Source organism: Polistes dominula, unplaced genomic scaffold (assembly GCF_049000335.1).
Source record: "Polistes dominula isolate Pdom_NZ unplaced genomic scaffold, Pdom_raw_medaka contig_28, whole genome shotgun sequence".
Lineage (NCBI taxonomy): Eukaryota > Metazoa > Arthropoda > Insecta > Hymenoptera > Vespidae > Polistes > Polistes dominula.
In genome coordinates, this window is record NW_028300879.1 from 982,169 (window position 1) to 999,737 (window position 17,569).

The 17,569-nt window shown below is 25.9% G+C and overlaps 5 protein-coding genes across 6 annotated transcripts; 2 read left to right on the forward strand and 3 right to left on the reverse strand.

Annotated features, from left to right (window-relative positions):
- The first annotated feature begins 174 nt into the window (after positions 1 to 174).
- LOC107068477 (dynein light chain 2, cytoplasmic) lies at positions 175 to 3,991 on the forward strand. Of its 2 annotated transcripts, XR_001476006.2 has the most exons (4): positions 175 to 352; positions 1,137 to 1,254; positions 2,350 to 2,674; positions 2,872 to 3,991. XR_001476006.2 is itself a non-coding variant. In XM_015324876.2 (3 exons), exons 2-3 carry the CDS (start codon positions 1,147 to 1,149, stop codon positions 2,509 to 2,511), a joined length of 270 nt encoding a protein of 89 aa, XP_015180362.1. In that variant the 5' UTR covers positions 175 to 352; positions 1,137 to 1,146; the 3' UTR covers positions 2,512 to 3,991. The 2 variants fall into 2 exon arrangements, 1 of the variants encoding a protein (XP_015180362.1); XM_015324876.2 differs by having other exon boundaries at positions 2,350 to 3,991.
- On the reverse strand, positions 3,533 to 8,292 carry LOC107068470 (Succinyl-coenzyme A synthetase beta subunit, GDP-forming). Its single transcript, XM_015324870.2, has 6 exons — positions 7,723 to 8,292; positions 7,531 to 7,630; positions 6,251 to 6,846; positions 6,004 to 6,138; positions 5,790 to 5,918; positions 3,533 to 5,428 (listed from the first exon to the last, which is right to left on the reverse strand). Exons 1-6 carry the CDS (start codon positions 7,922 to 7,924, stop codon positions 5,316 to 5,318), a joined length of 1,275 nt encoding a protein of 424 aa, XP_015180356.1. The 5' UTR covers positions 7,925 to 8,292; the 3' UTR covers positions 3,533 to 5,315.
- Positions 8,293 to 8,685: 393 nt separating this feature from the next.
- LOC107068471 (chitinase-3-like protein 2) lies at positions 8,686 to 11,751 on the reverse strand. Its single transcript, XM_015324872.2, has 8 exons — positions 11,611 to 11,751; positions 11,477 to 11,519; positions 10,869 to 11,090; positions 10,446 to 10,733; positions 10,106 to 10,342; positions 9,534 to 9,957; positions 9,106 to 9,397; positions 8,686 to 9,012 (listed from the first exon to the last, which is right to left on the reverse strand). The coding sequence occupies exons 1-7, from the start codon at positions 11,654 to 11,656 to the stop codon at positions 9,260 to 9,262; spliced, it is 1,398 nt and encodes a 465-aa protein (XP_015180358.2). The 5' UTR covers positions 11,657 to 11,751; the 3' UTR covers positions 8,686 to 9,012; positions 9,106 to 9,259.
- Positions 11,752 to 11,961: 210 nt separating this feature from the next.
- LOC107068475 (small integral membrane protein 8) lies at positions 11,962 to 12,813 on the forward strand. Its single transcript, XM_015324875.2, has 2 exons — positions 11,962 to 12,106; positions 12,327 to 12,813. Exons 1-2 carry the CDS (start codon positions 12,005 to 12,007, stop codon positions 12,483 to 12,485), a joined length of 261 nt encoding a protein of 86 aa, XP_015180361.1. The 5' UTR covers positions 11,962 to 12,004; the 3' UTR covers positions 12,486 to 12,813.
- Positions 12,813 to 17,070, reverse strand: Got1 (Glutamate oxaloacetate transaminase 1). The gene is made up of 6 exons (XM_015324873.2): positions 16,802 to 17,070; positions 16,101 to 16,391; positions 15,755 to 16,011; positions 15,389 to 15,666; positions 15,028 to 15,170; positions 12,813 to 14,940 (listed from the first exon to the last, which is right to left on the reverse strand). Exons 1-6 carry the CDS (start codon positions 16,911 to 16,913, stop codon positions 14,777 to 14,779), a joined length of 1,245 nt encoding a protein of 414 aa, XP_015180359.2. The 5' UTR covers positions 16,914 to 17,070; the 3' UTR covers positions 12,813 to 14,776.
- Between the last annotated feature and the right edge of the window lie 499 nt (positions 17,071 to 17,569).

Consider the following 17,569-nt stretch of genomic DNA (forward strand, 5'->3'; position numbering starts at 1 on the left):
ATATAAATAAAAAAAATAAAAAAAATAAAAAACTATGAGCGTAAAGAGATAAAAGTAAAATGAGAATTTGTTTTTTCGCGGCATACTAGGAGCAAGGCATTCTGGACCGATAGAAGACCCTGATAGAAGACCCTAATCGTGAGCCAATAAGAATCGTAGGATATCTGCGGACATTTCAGTGTGAAACTCGGTCGAGTAATTTTCGTATAGTCGGCTTTAAGTGCGCAAAAATTTTTAAGTAAATTATTCCATAATAAAGAATTTCGCGTATATATTATTGAAGGATTTAAAGAGAAAATTCTAAACGCTATCTCTGCGTTTTTTTGTGAAAGTGTGTTTTTTATAAAAAAAGGTATTTATTATTATTTTATCTAATGTATCGTCTTTTTTAAAAAACCGTGAACGAGAGCGAGCGAGCGAGCGAGCAAGCAAAAAGATCCCATTCTCGTTCTTTTCTCTCTTTCTACGATCCAACGAAATTTATTAATACTTTTTAGATCTATAAAATAGAATATTATAAAACTAAGTTAAGTTAATATATTTCAAGTGATTTCGATCGAAATTTCAATCGCGTGCGGATAAACTGTTATACTTATAATAAGCCATATCGACAAAACAATATCCTCTCCCGCGTTTCATTCTCCTAATTTCCTTGAAATATCATTTTTCATTTGAAATATTTGCGTCAAGTTAAAAACATCTTTTCTTATTTTTTTTGTTCGTGAAATTATTTCAAAATCCCCCCCTTGTTATGCCATCGATTGATATACATGCTGTCGTTAGAATTACTCATTTTCCTATTCTCAAGTGTGTGTTTAATAGATTCATTTTATACACCATATCATTTATTTACATGTTTCCATTTGAGTATATTTATTTAAAATATCTCTAATATTTGGATGTATTAGCTATTTAAAGTTTCAAGAGTTTTTTTTTTTTTTTTTATTAATAATTTATTAGATTACTTTGTATTATTCTAATAGAAGAATTTTTGTGAAGTAACTTTTGATACTTAAATGTTTGAAACATTTCTATCAAATATTTATTATGTATAACATTATGTAAAAATATATGTATGTATATATATATCTATGTGTATATGTGACAATAGGATTCAATTATCTTATATTTTATAGAACAAACAAAATGTCAGACAGAAAGGCTGTTATCAAAAATGCAGATATGTCCGAAGAGATGCAGCAAGATGCTGTTGATTGTGCGACTCAAGCTCTGGAAAAGTATAATATAGAAAAGGTAATTATCGATTAAATATCATTTTTTATTTACCATTCATTAACACGTTAACCCTTTGAGTACTTACTACCATGAACATGTCTTTATTTAATAAAAATTATCAGCGTGCATTATGAATGCATGTATGCATATTTGTTGATATACATAAATGCAAATTAATGTTGATTTGTTTATCAATAATTATTTTCAGTCTTGTCATACCAAAATAATGTTTTTTAATATTTTCATATGTTATTTTGGCGAAAATAATGATAATAATTAAATATTAACTACACTTTGGCTACACAGAAAAGGTTAGATGCAAAGTTGTTTTTGTTGAGCTTTCTATTTAGGCCTCGGTGATCTTTCAATTGTAGGAAAACAAAAATATCAACTATTGATAACTGACACAGCTTGGATGGAAAGGCCTAAGGGTTGATCTGTAAGGATCAGTATAATATTTAACATGTTAAGAATATTTAGTTTTCTTATTGATCTTAATTAACATTTAATGTGTGAAGCACCTACGTATCATATTCCAAGACTTTTCAAATATTTGTTCACACGACTAATATTTCAAAGAAATATATAATATCAATATGAATTAACTGGGAATCTTATTTTGTGTGTTTTGAAAATTTAATTGACATTTAACTGGATGATATAAGTTTAACATTTATAAGTGAAATTGTGTTAGAACAATTGGAAAATTTTATTTTTAAATTGAAAAAACTGCATTATACAATCAAACGATTTTTAACTATATAGTATCAAAACATGTAACTAATAACAAACAAAAAAAAACTTGCATATTCGTTACATAAGCTTCATATTGTATATTGCATGAAATTTTTAAATAAGTATATTTAGAAGTGTGTATATTATCACAGTGTGTTGATATTATTTAATTAATATAAAATCTCAATATATATATATACTATTCATATAATACATTTTTTACAGATTATGTAAAAGCAACTATTCATTTGTTATTTTTAAAGAATACGTTTCAATAAAAACACACACACACGTTATTATTTTATCTTTACCGATTTAAATTCACATTTTATTGCACATAAGATGCAAATAATAATTGATTTTTGTTTTTGATTGCAGGATATAGCAGCATTTATCAAGAAAGAATTTGATAAAAAATATAATCCAACGTGGCACTGCATCGTAGGACGTAATTTTGGAAGTTACGTAACGCATGAGACAAGACATTTTATATATTTCTACCTGGGTCAGGTAGCCATCCTTCTCTTTAAGAGTGGATAAGCTAATTTCTATTCTCACATCTTTCCTTTCTTCTTTTCTCCTTTTCCTTACTGATGATACTATACAGAACACGAAATTACCGTACCATTTATAAAAACCAACTGCATTATGATGAATACGAGATTTGCTTTAAAAATAGTAAAGCATACTCCTAACGAACAAAGTAAGAAATATCAACATTATCAATTTGACATTGTTAATAGCTAAATATTTGGGAAAAAAAAAAAAATAATAGATTGAGAATGTATGTAGAGAAAATCAAAGGGTAGGAAACTATCTGAAAAATTATTGGGGTATTATTAAATATTTTGAAATGTATAGTAAATGCTAAAACTTTGTTGTGTTCTTGTTTTATATTAGGTAAGTACGTGAAGTCGAAGCTAGGAATTCACTTGGAGACACCATGCCGACTATTCTACACGCACACTACACAAACCAACTATACTGTGACGTATATGAAAGAGCGAACGTCACTATGCTTCTGACATGCTTCCACTTGTAAGCAACAAAAAGTTTCAGCTCTGCATGTAATCACTTCTCAATATACGTTTGTGAGTTAGAAAATCACCCTGTTCCCAACGTGCACACACACACACATAAAAATATATATAAGTATTCAACGAAAATTGTTAATTTACGTTAAATACTATAATTGACAACATAATAGAGTAATAATATGGGACAAATTGATTTCTATTCATTTAAGTAAAACGTATAAAAGAAAAAAGAATATATATATATATATATATATATATATATATAAAAATATATCTAATTATTTAGATATACATATATGGTTGTTATGTATGCGTGGTGTTATATAGTCTTGCGTGAATCTAGTGGATTCCTATCTTTAGGTTCTAATTAAACATTCAAGATCCTGTATAAATATTTACACACAGAATAGACTATTTCTTATTTTGGACGAAGCAAGGAACATATGTATAATTTCTAGTCCCCCATTATAATACAACACAATGGACGAAAGTCAAAATGGAATGTAATTTCCTGCGATTATGAGAAAAATTGATGAAAGTTATCTTACTAAAAAAAAAAAAAAAAAAAAAAAATGTTAATGCATCAAATGATTAAACTACTTTTTTTTGTTTTTTTCATTGTAACATTTCGTTTAGGTTAAGTTAATTATACAAGATTATTTGTACCAAGAAGAAGAGGAAGATTAAAAAAAAAAAAAATCAACTTGTTATCAAATTTTGGTAACTTTTACCAATATGTTAGAGAATATGCAACACTACATTAATGATATATTTGAATCGTTCGTTTCCTACCTTCACACAATATTTTATATTTTACATCTAACGTCGCTAAAACAAAAATTTTAATCTCATGCCACTTACTCTTAGAAAAAAATGCTCGAAATCGTATCTCTTATTCTGCCGATTTTAGTTTGTATGTAACATTTAATACTTCGTATTATGGTACTTATACATGATAAATAAATAACTATACATACTATTTATACACTGTGCAATCTTGAAGCAATTTTTCATACAGTATTGATTATTATTATTACTATTACTATTATTATTACTATTACTATTATTATTACTATTACTATTACTACTACTATTATTATTATTATTATTATTATTATTATTATTATTATTATTATTATTATTATTATTATTATTATTATTACTATTATTATTATAATGTTGCTATATTGTTTAATTTAGATCATACATTAAACTAAGATGCAGAGAATTATTTTGGGATGATTTTCTTTGCAAGATTTTAATATTATTCATATGATGTGATTTGTATTTTAAATCATTTAATCGTATATAGTTTCTTTTTTTTTTTTTATCTGAAACTTAATATTAAAAATTACGAATATATATACATATATATATATATAAAGTATTATTATGGTAATGTATTCGTTGTTCATACATTTTATGTTATAATTTGATAGCATATAAAACAAATATTTTATCTACTTCAAACTATAGGTATATATATATATTTACAAAATACACCAATCGATGCTAATTAAAATATGTTATTTTTAATCAAAACAATTAATAGATAAAATCATATTCAATAATAACGATGAAGAACAAGCTCTCTTATCTCTTATCTGGTACTTTTGTCGGAAATAAATATTTCTAAAACGTTAAATAAAATATATAAACAATAGATAGATATGTTGAGTAAAGTGTGTTCTTATATAAATATGTTGAAAGTGAAAAAAAAAAGAAAAAAGTAACGTAAAAGAAAAGATAATCACAAACTTTACTTTTAATCCCATATAATAAACAATAATTAATTATATAACGTGGAGGGATTTAATTAATTTTAATAGATACAAATGAATAGTTGCATTTTATGGGAATAAAATGGAAAATGCATTTCTTAATATATTCTATATCATACAAAAAAAAATAATAATAATAATAGAACATATTAATGGATCAAAAATGATAATCCATTATTACTAAAACGAAAATAAAGAAGTTTATAATTCAAAATGCTACACGACACAATTTTGTTTTTCCTTTGAACACGTATATACATTTTAAACAAAACAAATATATATATATATACAAAAGAATCATTTATTATTAAAAAACAAAACCCTTGTAAAAATGAGTAATTATATTTACTTAATTATTTGCAACGAGACAATGAATTTATGAAAAGGGAAAGAATATGTGATGCAAGTTATATTATATGAATCTTTTATATTAAAATCTCACATTACATTAGATCACAATTAGATTTTCCAATCTTTGCTAGATAAATGACACAATGTAGTGTTGTAAGAAAATAGTAATATATACTTATGTTTTTATAGACATAACAGCTTTTCTTGCTGCTTCATCTAAGTCATTAGCAGTAATTATTGGCAAACCAGAATCTTTAAGAATCTTTTTTGCTTCATTTACATTAGTACCTGCAAAAAAAAAAAAAAGAAGAAAAAATGTAAAAGAAACAAAATAATACCGTATATACATATAATTACTTGTATATGCCACAAGTAAACAAAATAATTCTTGCAACTAAAATTATTAACAATGTCATAGACTTAATGCAACAATGATCAAGTCAAAACCAACTCTTATTTTTCATTTATCTAATCAACTTGACTTGAAAAAAAAAAAAAAAAAAACACTTTTATTTTAAAACAAGAAACCGTTCTATCATAAATATATTAATTATTGAATTATAACAATCGTTGGTTCTTTGATTTGGTCATTTTTTATTATACTAAATATTATTCTTGTTGTTTTTTTCTATTATTGAAAAATAATTACCTTCTAATCTAACGACAAGAGGTATCTTAAGACCTAAATTTTGTGCAGCAGCTATAATTCCATTTGCTATCGTAGTACAATTAACAATTCCACCAAATACATTTACTAGAATGGCTTTTACTTTTGGATCTAAAGAATAAATTATATATATATATCGTTAATATACTTAACACAGTATATAAAATAGTAAGAATCTTATAAGACATATACATACCTTCGCTTAGAATACGAAACGCTTGATAAACTTGATTCTCTTTTACATTTCCGCCTACATCCAAAAAATTAGCAGGTGTTCCTCCATTTAATTGGATAATATCCATTGTTGCCATAGCTAAGCCAGCTCCATTAACTTAAAATGAAAATAATAAAAATTATCCTGTTATACCTGATCGATATATATATATATATATACATACACACATTATAAAAATATGCATAATAATACTGTATATAATACCGACCTAAACATCCAATATTCCCATCCATTCCAATATAATTTAAATTAAAATGTAACGCATCCACTTCTCTTGGATCCTTTTCATTTGTATCTTCTAAAGCAAAAAGGTCCTGCTGTCTGAATTGCGCATTATCATCAAATGAAATTTTCGCGTCTACCGCGACAACTTGTTTATCTTTGGTCAGTACCAATGGATTAATTTCAACTTGTAATGCATCAATGTCAACAAATAATTTCCATAAACTCTTAAGCTCATATATTGCTTTTTTATGTATCTCTGGATCACTAAATCCTAAGAAATTACTGACATCTTCGGCAATGGTATCATTAATTCCATTATATATATCCAATGGTATAGTTTTTATCAATTCTGGTTGTTCTTTAGCAACCGTTTCAATATCCATACCACCCACTGGAGAAGCAATTAATACTGGTCCGTTATGTTGTCGATCCATCAGAATGCAAACATATTTTTCGGAAACAATGTCAACCGATTCAGCTATCATTACTTTTTGTACCAAAATGCCATCTTTTGAAGTTTGTTTAGTTATCAGTCGATGACCTAACATGTTCTTTGCAACATCTACTACTGCTTTGGGACTATTGAAAAAAAATATTTCAGAAATAATATAAAAAAAAAAATTAAACAAAAGCGACTATTATTGTTCTATATAATAATAATAATAATAATAATGATTTCTCCAAATATTTGATTTATATCAAAATTATACAATTATATTATCATTATATTTGTAATCATAATTTAAGCTATGATCACATTCTTTCAAAAGTATAATACAAATAAGAAGAATATAATATCATAATATTTATTATAGATTTTATTGATTATAAAACAAAATGAAATGGTAAAACAAATTTGCAATTGGATTTATGAAAAATTTCGAACTTAATCTTCAAAAGCAATAAATCAAGATTTTTCGATTTTTATTTTAATAATCCTTTGTAAATAGTAAAGTTTATTGTTATAATTTTCTTTTTTTTTTAAATATACATTTGTATGTTGCATTTAATATACAACATTAAATCTTCCTTTGTTACTTAATGTTTAAACAACAAAAAATGAAAGTTTTATTCATTACTATTAAAGTTGAATTAATTCTCTCTGTGTTATTAAATATCAAAAAACTAATTTAAATTAGCCGCCATAGTGGATTTAGTAAAGATTTAATTTAAACAAGAACAATGTTATCTTATATTAGTAATAATACCATAATATCCCACCCCCCATATAAAATACCTTTTAACACGACTATTTGAACTTACTCCTTTGTAAGATGTACACCACCTTTAAAACCATTGTCGAACCATCCTTTACCACGTCCTCCTGCCAATACCTGAGCTTTAATAACATATTCATCTGCACCTGAAAGATCAAGAAAATATATCAAGAGTTCATTAAATCCATAATTGTTATCATCACAACACTTTAATTATTATTATTATTATTATACTAACATAAATTTTCCAGAGCAGAATTAGCTTTATTTAAGTCATCAATGATGGTAAAATTTTGTACAGAAACACCACAGTCCCTTAACAATTCTTTGCTTTGATATTCCAATAAATTAAGTTTTCTAGATTGTATCACTTTGCATAAACGATTTTTAGTGAAAATTTGAGAATATTGTAAAGATTTTGAACAAAGTATTCGCAACATTCTTCTTCTTAACCTCAAAATCTTCTTCACTTGATAATAAATAAGAATAAAAATATCACTTCTGCTCCAATTGAAAAGCGTAAACTCATGCAAATAAGATTAAGGAAAAGAACTGTAGAAAAAAACATTTTTCGGCAACAAGAGTGGATAACGATTTATCAACGATGATTGGATGACGTTTATATACAAGTTATTAACTTATTTATTAGGTTATGATTTGTATTAAAATTAACTATGTTTGTTTTAAATATATATATGATAAAGAGAAATTTCAATAAATAATTTTATATAGTTATGTAAAAAATTATGATATACTTTATCTAACTTATAAGCAACATAAATATAACATGACAGAAATTGTAAATAGCAAAAATTGTCTGCATTTATTATGATAAAATAACATAATATATTATTGCTTTTTATTCTTTTTCCTACAATTTTTCATTGTTTCAATGATATTTTAATAATTTCATTTGATATTCAATTTCTTATTGAAACTAACATAGTTTAACCTTTCTGCTTCGTAAAAAGTATATATGAGCTAATATTATAAATACATTATATTACATTTTTATAAACATTGAAATAAAGCGACATTTTTAAAAAGAAACAAATATATAAATAAATATTGTTGCGCTATTATAAAAAATAAAATTTAATTACTACTGTTTAGTAACACATTGCGTCCATAGCAACTTATGTCATGACCATAAGTATGCCATAGTTAAAGGATTAAATAAATAATTAATTAAGCGTTAGTATATAATCACATTTAGTCAATTTAATATTGTTTAATTATATCTACCCTGACCAGTTAACATCAAATTCCATATTTCTTAATAATATTATAGATTTCTTAAATATTTACAAGCTTTAGTAGTTTTTGCAAATATATATATATATATTTCTTTTTTAATATTAATAATTAGCTGTATAAATTAATATTTTCTATACTTTAATTGTACTTCAGTTTTGAGGTAGTATCGGTTATTTCGTTATGTAAATAATATTGTCACTTATTAGGAATATCTTGACAATTCTCACAGAGTATACATACGTACATGATGCGAGATTACTCGCATCATAAGCTGTAAAATAAAAATATTTTTTATTTAATTTTAATATAATATTTATATCATAATATATTTTAAATAACTTTTATAATGTCACAAAACAAATACCGTTAATCTGTAGAAAATGATAAAACTTTATGTGATCTCGTTTACATCGATGATTCTTCACGCATATTTTTTACTCTTTCTTGTTAAATACCACATCACATTACAAATCATTAATAGGAACTTATTAATTTTTTTATTTCTTATGTATGTCCTTTTACTTTCCTCTTAATATTTTTGTTACAGCACGCGTCAATGGAAAGGTTTCATTTGCATTACATTTATTTTTCCAATCGTCGACGTTAAGTGAAAATACCATGGCACCTTTAAAATCGTTGTCAAGTATCCACTTAGTCTAAAAAAAAAATAAAATAAAATTATTATAACATATATATATATATATATATATATATATATATATATATATATATATATATATATTTATATGCCGGTCACACGAATGTGTTAAATAATATAATATATGTTTATACCTTGTAATAAATACTTTGATTATCATCGTACGATATCCATTCATAATCTTTATAAGCATATGGTACTTTGCTCGTATTTTCAAACACGCTAATTGCTCCGCTATCCAGAAATTGACAAATAGTTGAATATGATACAAAACCATTAGAACCTAATTGTCCAAATCCTGTAGCTGGTGCTAATAAATTGTGATTCAAAGGATTATCTAATTTATACGAATGTCCATACATTGGTATACCGACGACGATTTTATTTCTTGGCATTTTTTTCGTTATCCAATAATGTGCAGAGAAGTTTACATTAAGTTTAGATAAATATCCCAATTCCATATTGTTCGGATACAATGGAGCATTGAAATCAGTTACAGGAAAATACTTCACAAAAAAATGATAGTCGTACGACATAAGATTTATAAAATCAACGTGCCTGTAAAAAAAATCATTATTTTAATACACCAATATATGAAATTGATTCTTTTACGTGTTAACATTATATATGTATATACATGTCTCTCTGCAGATATATTATTACTAACATTTATATTGTTGTTATTATCTATAATGATTATGCTTACTCCGCCATATTAGGAACAATATAGCACTGATCTATGATTGCTTGTGGAGCTCCCACTGCTACAGATAAAATTAATTTTCTATTACTCCGATCAAATTCCTTTCTTAATTCTTCAATTAACTGTGCAAAATGTATTTTTTCTATTTCTTTTCCAGACGACCACGTTGGAAATTCCCAATCGAGATCTAATCCATCGAGATTTAATTTCATTGTTACATTTAACACAGATCTTATAAATCTGAAAGAAAAGAAAAAAAAAAAGCAAAAATACAAATATTGAATTGAAATCATTGAAATTAGCTATTTGACAAAATTTTTCTAAATAATTATAATATTATTACTGTTTTCGATTTGTATGGTTTTTAATCATATTTGAAAACTCAGAATTCATTCCATCATCATTACCACCTCCTATACTAATCATAACTTTTAAGTTTGGATTAAAGTTCTTGATATTTACAACTTCTTTATAAGCCCACTCATCATCACCCATATCAACACTACAATTTGCGATACTTGCAAATCCAATTATAATATGAGTACAAATATGTGGATCTATTTGCTTGGGAAGAAGACTCCATGTTGTACTCCAGTTGTTAGGTACTGTGTAATAGCATACAACAAATTTTCTGCAATTTATTGACAACATTATTTTACTGCTATAATGAATAATATCTAATTAAAATGGTAAAACAAAATAAAATTAAATTAAAATAAAACTATAAATAGAAGAAAGAAGAAAAGAAAATAATTAAGGCCTTTACTCTGTGGAATTATTAGATTGTTGTTTGTAATTAATGTTTATATTTATATCTGTGTCCATATTTTGATGCATTGTCCATGACAGTAATTTTTCCAATAAGTTTATTCGATTGAAGTTTATAAGTTGTTGTTCATCTGTTTCTATCCTCGAGTATATATTCATACCCACAAAAGATAAAGTGGATAATATAAATAATATAAAAGCAAATATTTCCAGTTTTGTCCTATTGAAAACAGATATCAATGTACGGCTTGAAAAATCTTCCAAACATCATTATAAACGAAATCAAAGTGATATCAATGATCTTAGTTTTTTACTTCTTTATCTATCAATGAGAAAAATATCATTTTATATAGAAATGAGTTTCAGTATAATATAGAAAACGGTACACATTAGCAGTGGAAACTTGTCAAATAAAAATTTAAACAATTATTATTGCAATTGAATTTAAATACAATCACCACGTTGAAATATTAATAAATGTGTTTACAGTGTATTAATATGGTTTATCAAATGGATCAATTGACATAAAATAATCTCAAAATATAAATAATAAAACTTCTATATATTTGACATTACAAATTGATGTAATATATACGTTTAACTTACATATTATAATAATATACATGTTGTCGTAGAGGTTCATAAGAATCTGTAATTATTGAATAATATAGATATTTTAAAAAACAGTTTAACACATTACTTTGACATTCTTGATTTTTGTCAAGTCATTGTCATTTTACCTTGTATTTTTGTATCAAGATTTTTTATGACATAGGCAGAAGACATCTTTGGTTTATTCTTAATACACAAAATATTTTTATAATATGTTTTATATTTATTTTATATATTAAATATAAGAATCACATAGTCCTTTGACAGTAGAACGACGAAGGTAGAAACAAAGCAGGTTGAACGATATAAGCAATTTGTAACATTCGGCGCTCATGCGACTACAGCGCACTCTGGACTAAAACTTTATTTCTTCCACATTTGGCGGATACCTTTTTTTATACAGCGTTCTTCGTTCTTCCTGTATTTTTACCTCCGTTGTTAAATACTTTAATTTGTGTGTGTGTGTGTGTGTGTAGAAGAATAGCTGTATTTCATCTTTTTGTTATTAATAATAAATAACCTATGAAAGATAAAACTAAAGAATCAGCCCCAGGTGATGGCATACGCTCATTAAGAAGCACGGCGTTATTTCGTGCTGTTAATTATGAGTTGTATGTCAAGCCGGTAAAATCAATAATTTATTTATATAAGGTTTATTAAAATTAATGTTGTTTTTGTTTAATACGTTTGTAGCTGTTTTCCATGACAATCGTAATGATAAAACCTATAAAACAACATTATTTACTACATAACCTATGTATTTATGTTAACAATTAAAATTATAATTAAAATGAATGAAAAATTAATTACATATTTTTAATAATATTTTATATTTGTGTTTCAGAATAGGGGCATAATGCTTTTTGGGGTTATGGCAATGCTTACTTGTTCAGGGTATTTATTTTACATGAGATATAAACATGATGGCACTGATTATTATGAATCCGTGCAAGCAGATGGAAATATTACTTTGAAAAATAAAACTTCCAAATGGCTAGATTAAATTTATCAAAGTGTTCACAAAAGACATATACATCGATTTAATAAGAATGATTTGAGAGAAATCAGAGTTGTATTGTAATTTAAAAAAAATTTAACTTATGATTTTCGATGATCGAGATATTAATAACGAGAAATTCATAAATAAGAGTAAATATAAAAAGAAAAGTAATTTATTGTCATTTCGAGCCTTTAAGTATAATATCGTTATTTACATTAACACTCGTTTCATGTTTTTTGTGTGTGTATACCTCCTGTAAAAATGTTGCACTTTATAATTATATCTAATTAAGAATAGATATGTATATATATATATATATATATATATATATATATTTAAATGAAACAGAAAAAAATATATTATTTATTTCTGTAAAATATTACATAAATTAGTCGTTCAAAGTCTACAGCATAATTATTTTTAAAACATCAAGACGGTGGAAGACATTAAGCAATGCATCTTTTGTGAACAACCTATGTAGTAACACTTTTATAGTTTGTATAGTTGATTACATTATTTACCACATATTAATTATCGATTAACAATTAATACATTTAATTGTATGATTTATAAATTTATAAATCATATGAGGAAGATATGTATATTTGTCTGTATATTTTTTTTTTTTTATAAATATCATCAAATATCATCTTTTTCAATGAATACAATATAGTTACAAATATTAGATAACATATTGCGTGTGTTCTCTCTTTGATTCATATCATATTATTCATAGTACATAAATGCACAGATTATTCTAAATGCTTATGATCAATATTTTATGCCTACGCGATTATTTTTTTAATTTGTTTACACTGATTTTAAAAATATACACTTTATCTTGTCATATCGTTTGGTATAATACAAATATGTAAAAAAGTATTTTCCCCATTTTTCATAAGATTTTTGTTAGCCTATCTCATTGGCAGTTGTATTATTACATCTGGAAGGAAATTTGATAATATTTATTCTCTCTTTCAATATTAAGATATACTCTTTAAGTATATAAACTTTAACAGCAGTGCTAAAAAAATATATGTTAATTACTCGTCATATGTTTTTGTTATGATTAATGTGGAGAAACCTACATTCTATAGAATACCCAGAGAAGGTTTCGGTCAATTTATAAAATGTGTTTTAATTGGTTGTGTTTAGATAATAGCTTGAGATTCCCCTTTCTGGGCATAGAATGGCTGGATAATCTATAGAATTAGCGAGCAATGTGCACAATGTGCAGATGTTTCACAGATTACTTGATTTACGAAGGGGACATTCTGTAGAATCACTATTACCCCGACATTAATCGTAACATATGTAACAATCATATATCTTTTGTTTGCAAATATTACATTAACAATATATTTATAATCTATCAACGTGGACATTTTTCTTGTTTGATCTATTTTAATAAGAACTTTTAGTTTAATATATACATAAATATGGAATCTTTGCTTTTGAAATGCCTAGAAAAAATAGAGAAAAAATTGATCTCCATTCATATATATACATATATATATGACAAGATTTGTTACTTTCTTTAATTCTTTTTTTTCTTTTTTTCTTAGAACACATTTAATGTACATTTTCAGTACCAGAAAACAGAATTTTGGCACGATTTACGTTTTTCGTTTCATGTATCATTATATGCATATGAAAAACTAATTTGATTAACAAAATTATTTTTCTTTTTCTTTTTAAATCTTTAGTTTCGTATTAAAGTGATGCTATAATAAAACTTGAACATCATTAATATGAAAGAAGTTCAATATTTAATTATGCATTAACTTTGTACTGTTCTTTAGTTGGACCACCACCACAATGTTCGCTATATATTATAATTATTACATTTCATTAAATATAGACCTTATGTTCATACATCAGCCTTTTTTTTTTTTTTGCCACGCAGAGCAATTTGTTCCTTTTTTTCTTTTTATCTGTTAATTATATTATTAATTTACAAATACTATTTTATTTATGAGCATATCAAACCTAATTGCATCGATGGGTTTATACTTTGTCATTGACAATCATTTTTGTACTTTTCAACATAAAATAACGATGCATGTAAATTTTATGCTTTAGAAGTGAGATGAGAACATAAGATCTTATTCGTAAAATTTGTAAACTAAACAATAGCAGTAAATAATGCAAAACTTATTACTGAAATGACTACTTGACTTCATAAGTATAATAACGTATTATAATATTTCAATATAGTTGTCACTATCAGTGACTAATAAATGATTTTTGTATTTATTATACTATGATGTCAAGTCTGAAAAAAAAACGTATTATCAACAGCTGCAATCTTTTTCTCCTTGAGGAAATAATGTTACTGCTTCGTGAATAGCTTTTGCTACGTAATCCAAATTATGTTCGGTCAGTCCACAAATATTTATGCGTCCGCTGCGTAATAGATAGATATGAAAGTGATCCAATAAATGCTTCACTTGTCTTTCTGCAAATTCAAATGATATATATTTTTCAAATATGTCTTTTTAAATTGATTATTTATTTATATTATGTAGGGGTATTTCAAACATACCACTGAGGCCTGTATACGAAAACATTCCTATTTGGGTTGTTATGTGTTCCCACGTGCCTGGCGTTCCTAACTTGAGTAATCTTTGATATAATCCTTCTCGCATATCTCTTATCCTCCCCGACATAGTTTGAATATGCCCTTTCCTATGTTATTAATGAGCAATATATTAAAATGAACTTCTATTATTATAACAATATATTCTTTAACCATTTGAGTCACAAGCAACGTGATTGCACTGTTTAGATTTTATGTCGAAAAATACCATGTTATTGAAATGTAATGTACAATTGATATATCACTTGGTATTTGTCGACACAATTTTTTTTAAAACGCCAATGGAACTCAAATCGATAAAACATACCATTCTTTGCAAAAATCAGGATTATTAAGCACAGTTGATACTATGCGTACTCCATGATTTGGCGGATTACTATACATTCCTCGTATAATTAACGTCACTTGAGATTTAAATTGAACGACTTCTTTCACATCCGACATTACCACAACCATGTTACCGGCTCTCTCATTATAAATACCAAAATTTTTGGCAAAACTTTGAGTACAAATAAATTCCATCCCGCGTTCAGCAAACATACGTACGGCGAATGCATCTTTATCTAAATCACCGCTTGCAAATCCCTAAAAATAAAATTTAATTATAACATGATTGATAATATTGTATAATAAACATTTGTGATATTCAATCGAGTAATGTATAAATAAGTACTTGATATGCACTGTCGAATATTGTGAATAATCGATTTTCTTCGATAACATCAGCTATTTGTTTCCATTGTTCTGGTGTTGGATCACAACCCGTAGGATTGTGTGCACAAGCATGTAGAATAATGACTGCATTTTCTGGAGCATTTTTTAAATCTCTGAGCATTCCATCTATGTCAATTTTGCGATTTTTAGAATCCCAATATGCATATTCGCAAGCGTTCTTAAAGCCACCGTTCAAGAAAACAAGTTTATGATTTTCTATAAAGTAACATCGTTTGGTAAGATAAATATTACACACACATACATTATTGTTTTGATTAAATTCAATTAAACTATGACTATCTTACCCCAGGTAGGTTTGCTATAATAAAATGTGTCATAATGTAGGATACGACTTAAACATTCTGCAGCAACTCTTAATGCACCGGTACCAGAAAGCGTTTGAATACCAAAAGCACGTCCTTGAGCAATGACAGGAGAGTTAGGACCTAATAACATTTTGGTAGCAGCTTGGCAAAAGGAATCCAAGCCCAGTATTGGAAGATATTCATGATTTTGTAATTCATCAGCTGCCAATTGTTTTTCCACTTTTTTTACAACCGGTAATACCCATGGTTTACCTTCAGATGTACGATAAGCTAAAAATAAAATCAATACACTTGATTGGTTTCTATCTTTAAAATAATATAAATATTCATGTACTTACATCACATATATTAATCATTCAAATATTTTTCTAATATAAAAGAGCATAGCTTATATAATTGATGTATTGACAAAGGTCATTCAAGAGCAAAGTCGTCAAGATAAAAGAGATAATAATTATCACGCAAAGATAACTTTGATTATATATATTATTTAAAAAATTTAATCCCTATAGATAGATACATTGCAATTAAAAATAATAATTAAGATAAAAAAATGTAAATTACTTGTTGTATTTCTTTTTAATTTTATTCTTACAATTATGATTAAATGTGATCGTACTTATGATATTGTACAATATTATTTAATCGTATGTGCATGTTGATTAGATTTTTTTACGTACCTCCTACAGCTAAATTAACTTTTTTCTCGTAAGTATCATCGTTGTAAGCTTTGGTTAGAGCGAAAACCTCGATGGGAGGTCCCAATTCGATACCCGAGAATCTCGTGCTCATCTCAGCTGGCTGGTTCAAGCTCAACTGAGCTTCAACGATTACGAAAAATGGAAGATAAAATCAACAAGAACTCTGGAAGTTAGTTGAGATATAATATTTTAGTTTTTTACGACAATGTTATCGTATACATATGTTTTAATTAATATTATAACGTAAATTTCTCGTTTCAAAACATTTCTATTAGCATGATCAAATTAATTAATTAGTCAAAAGTCAAGTTTATTATAAAATGTGCGTACGAAACCAATGAGAGACGATTATTAATAAAGCATTTTCATTACGCAATCTTCCAATAATATAAATAATATCGATGTGATACGTTACGTTATAACTTTGATCTGTAATAAATAATCTCTTTCGAATAATATCCTTTTCGTTTTATTACGCGATAAAAAAAACTAATTTAAATAAAAACTTTGAAACTTTTCCAAATTTTTATAAAGAAAATAATTCCTAACGTTCTCTAAATTACATATTTTTCTTCGACGAATTTATTTTTGAAAATATTTAATCTTACATAATAAAGTCGATAATTCTGTACACTTTTATATAATATGTCTAAATATTCTATAATCTATAATAGCAAAAGAAAGAACAATACATCAATTCTTGACTCCAATTAACAAACTTGTCATTAACGATCGATACCAATGAAA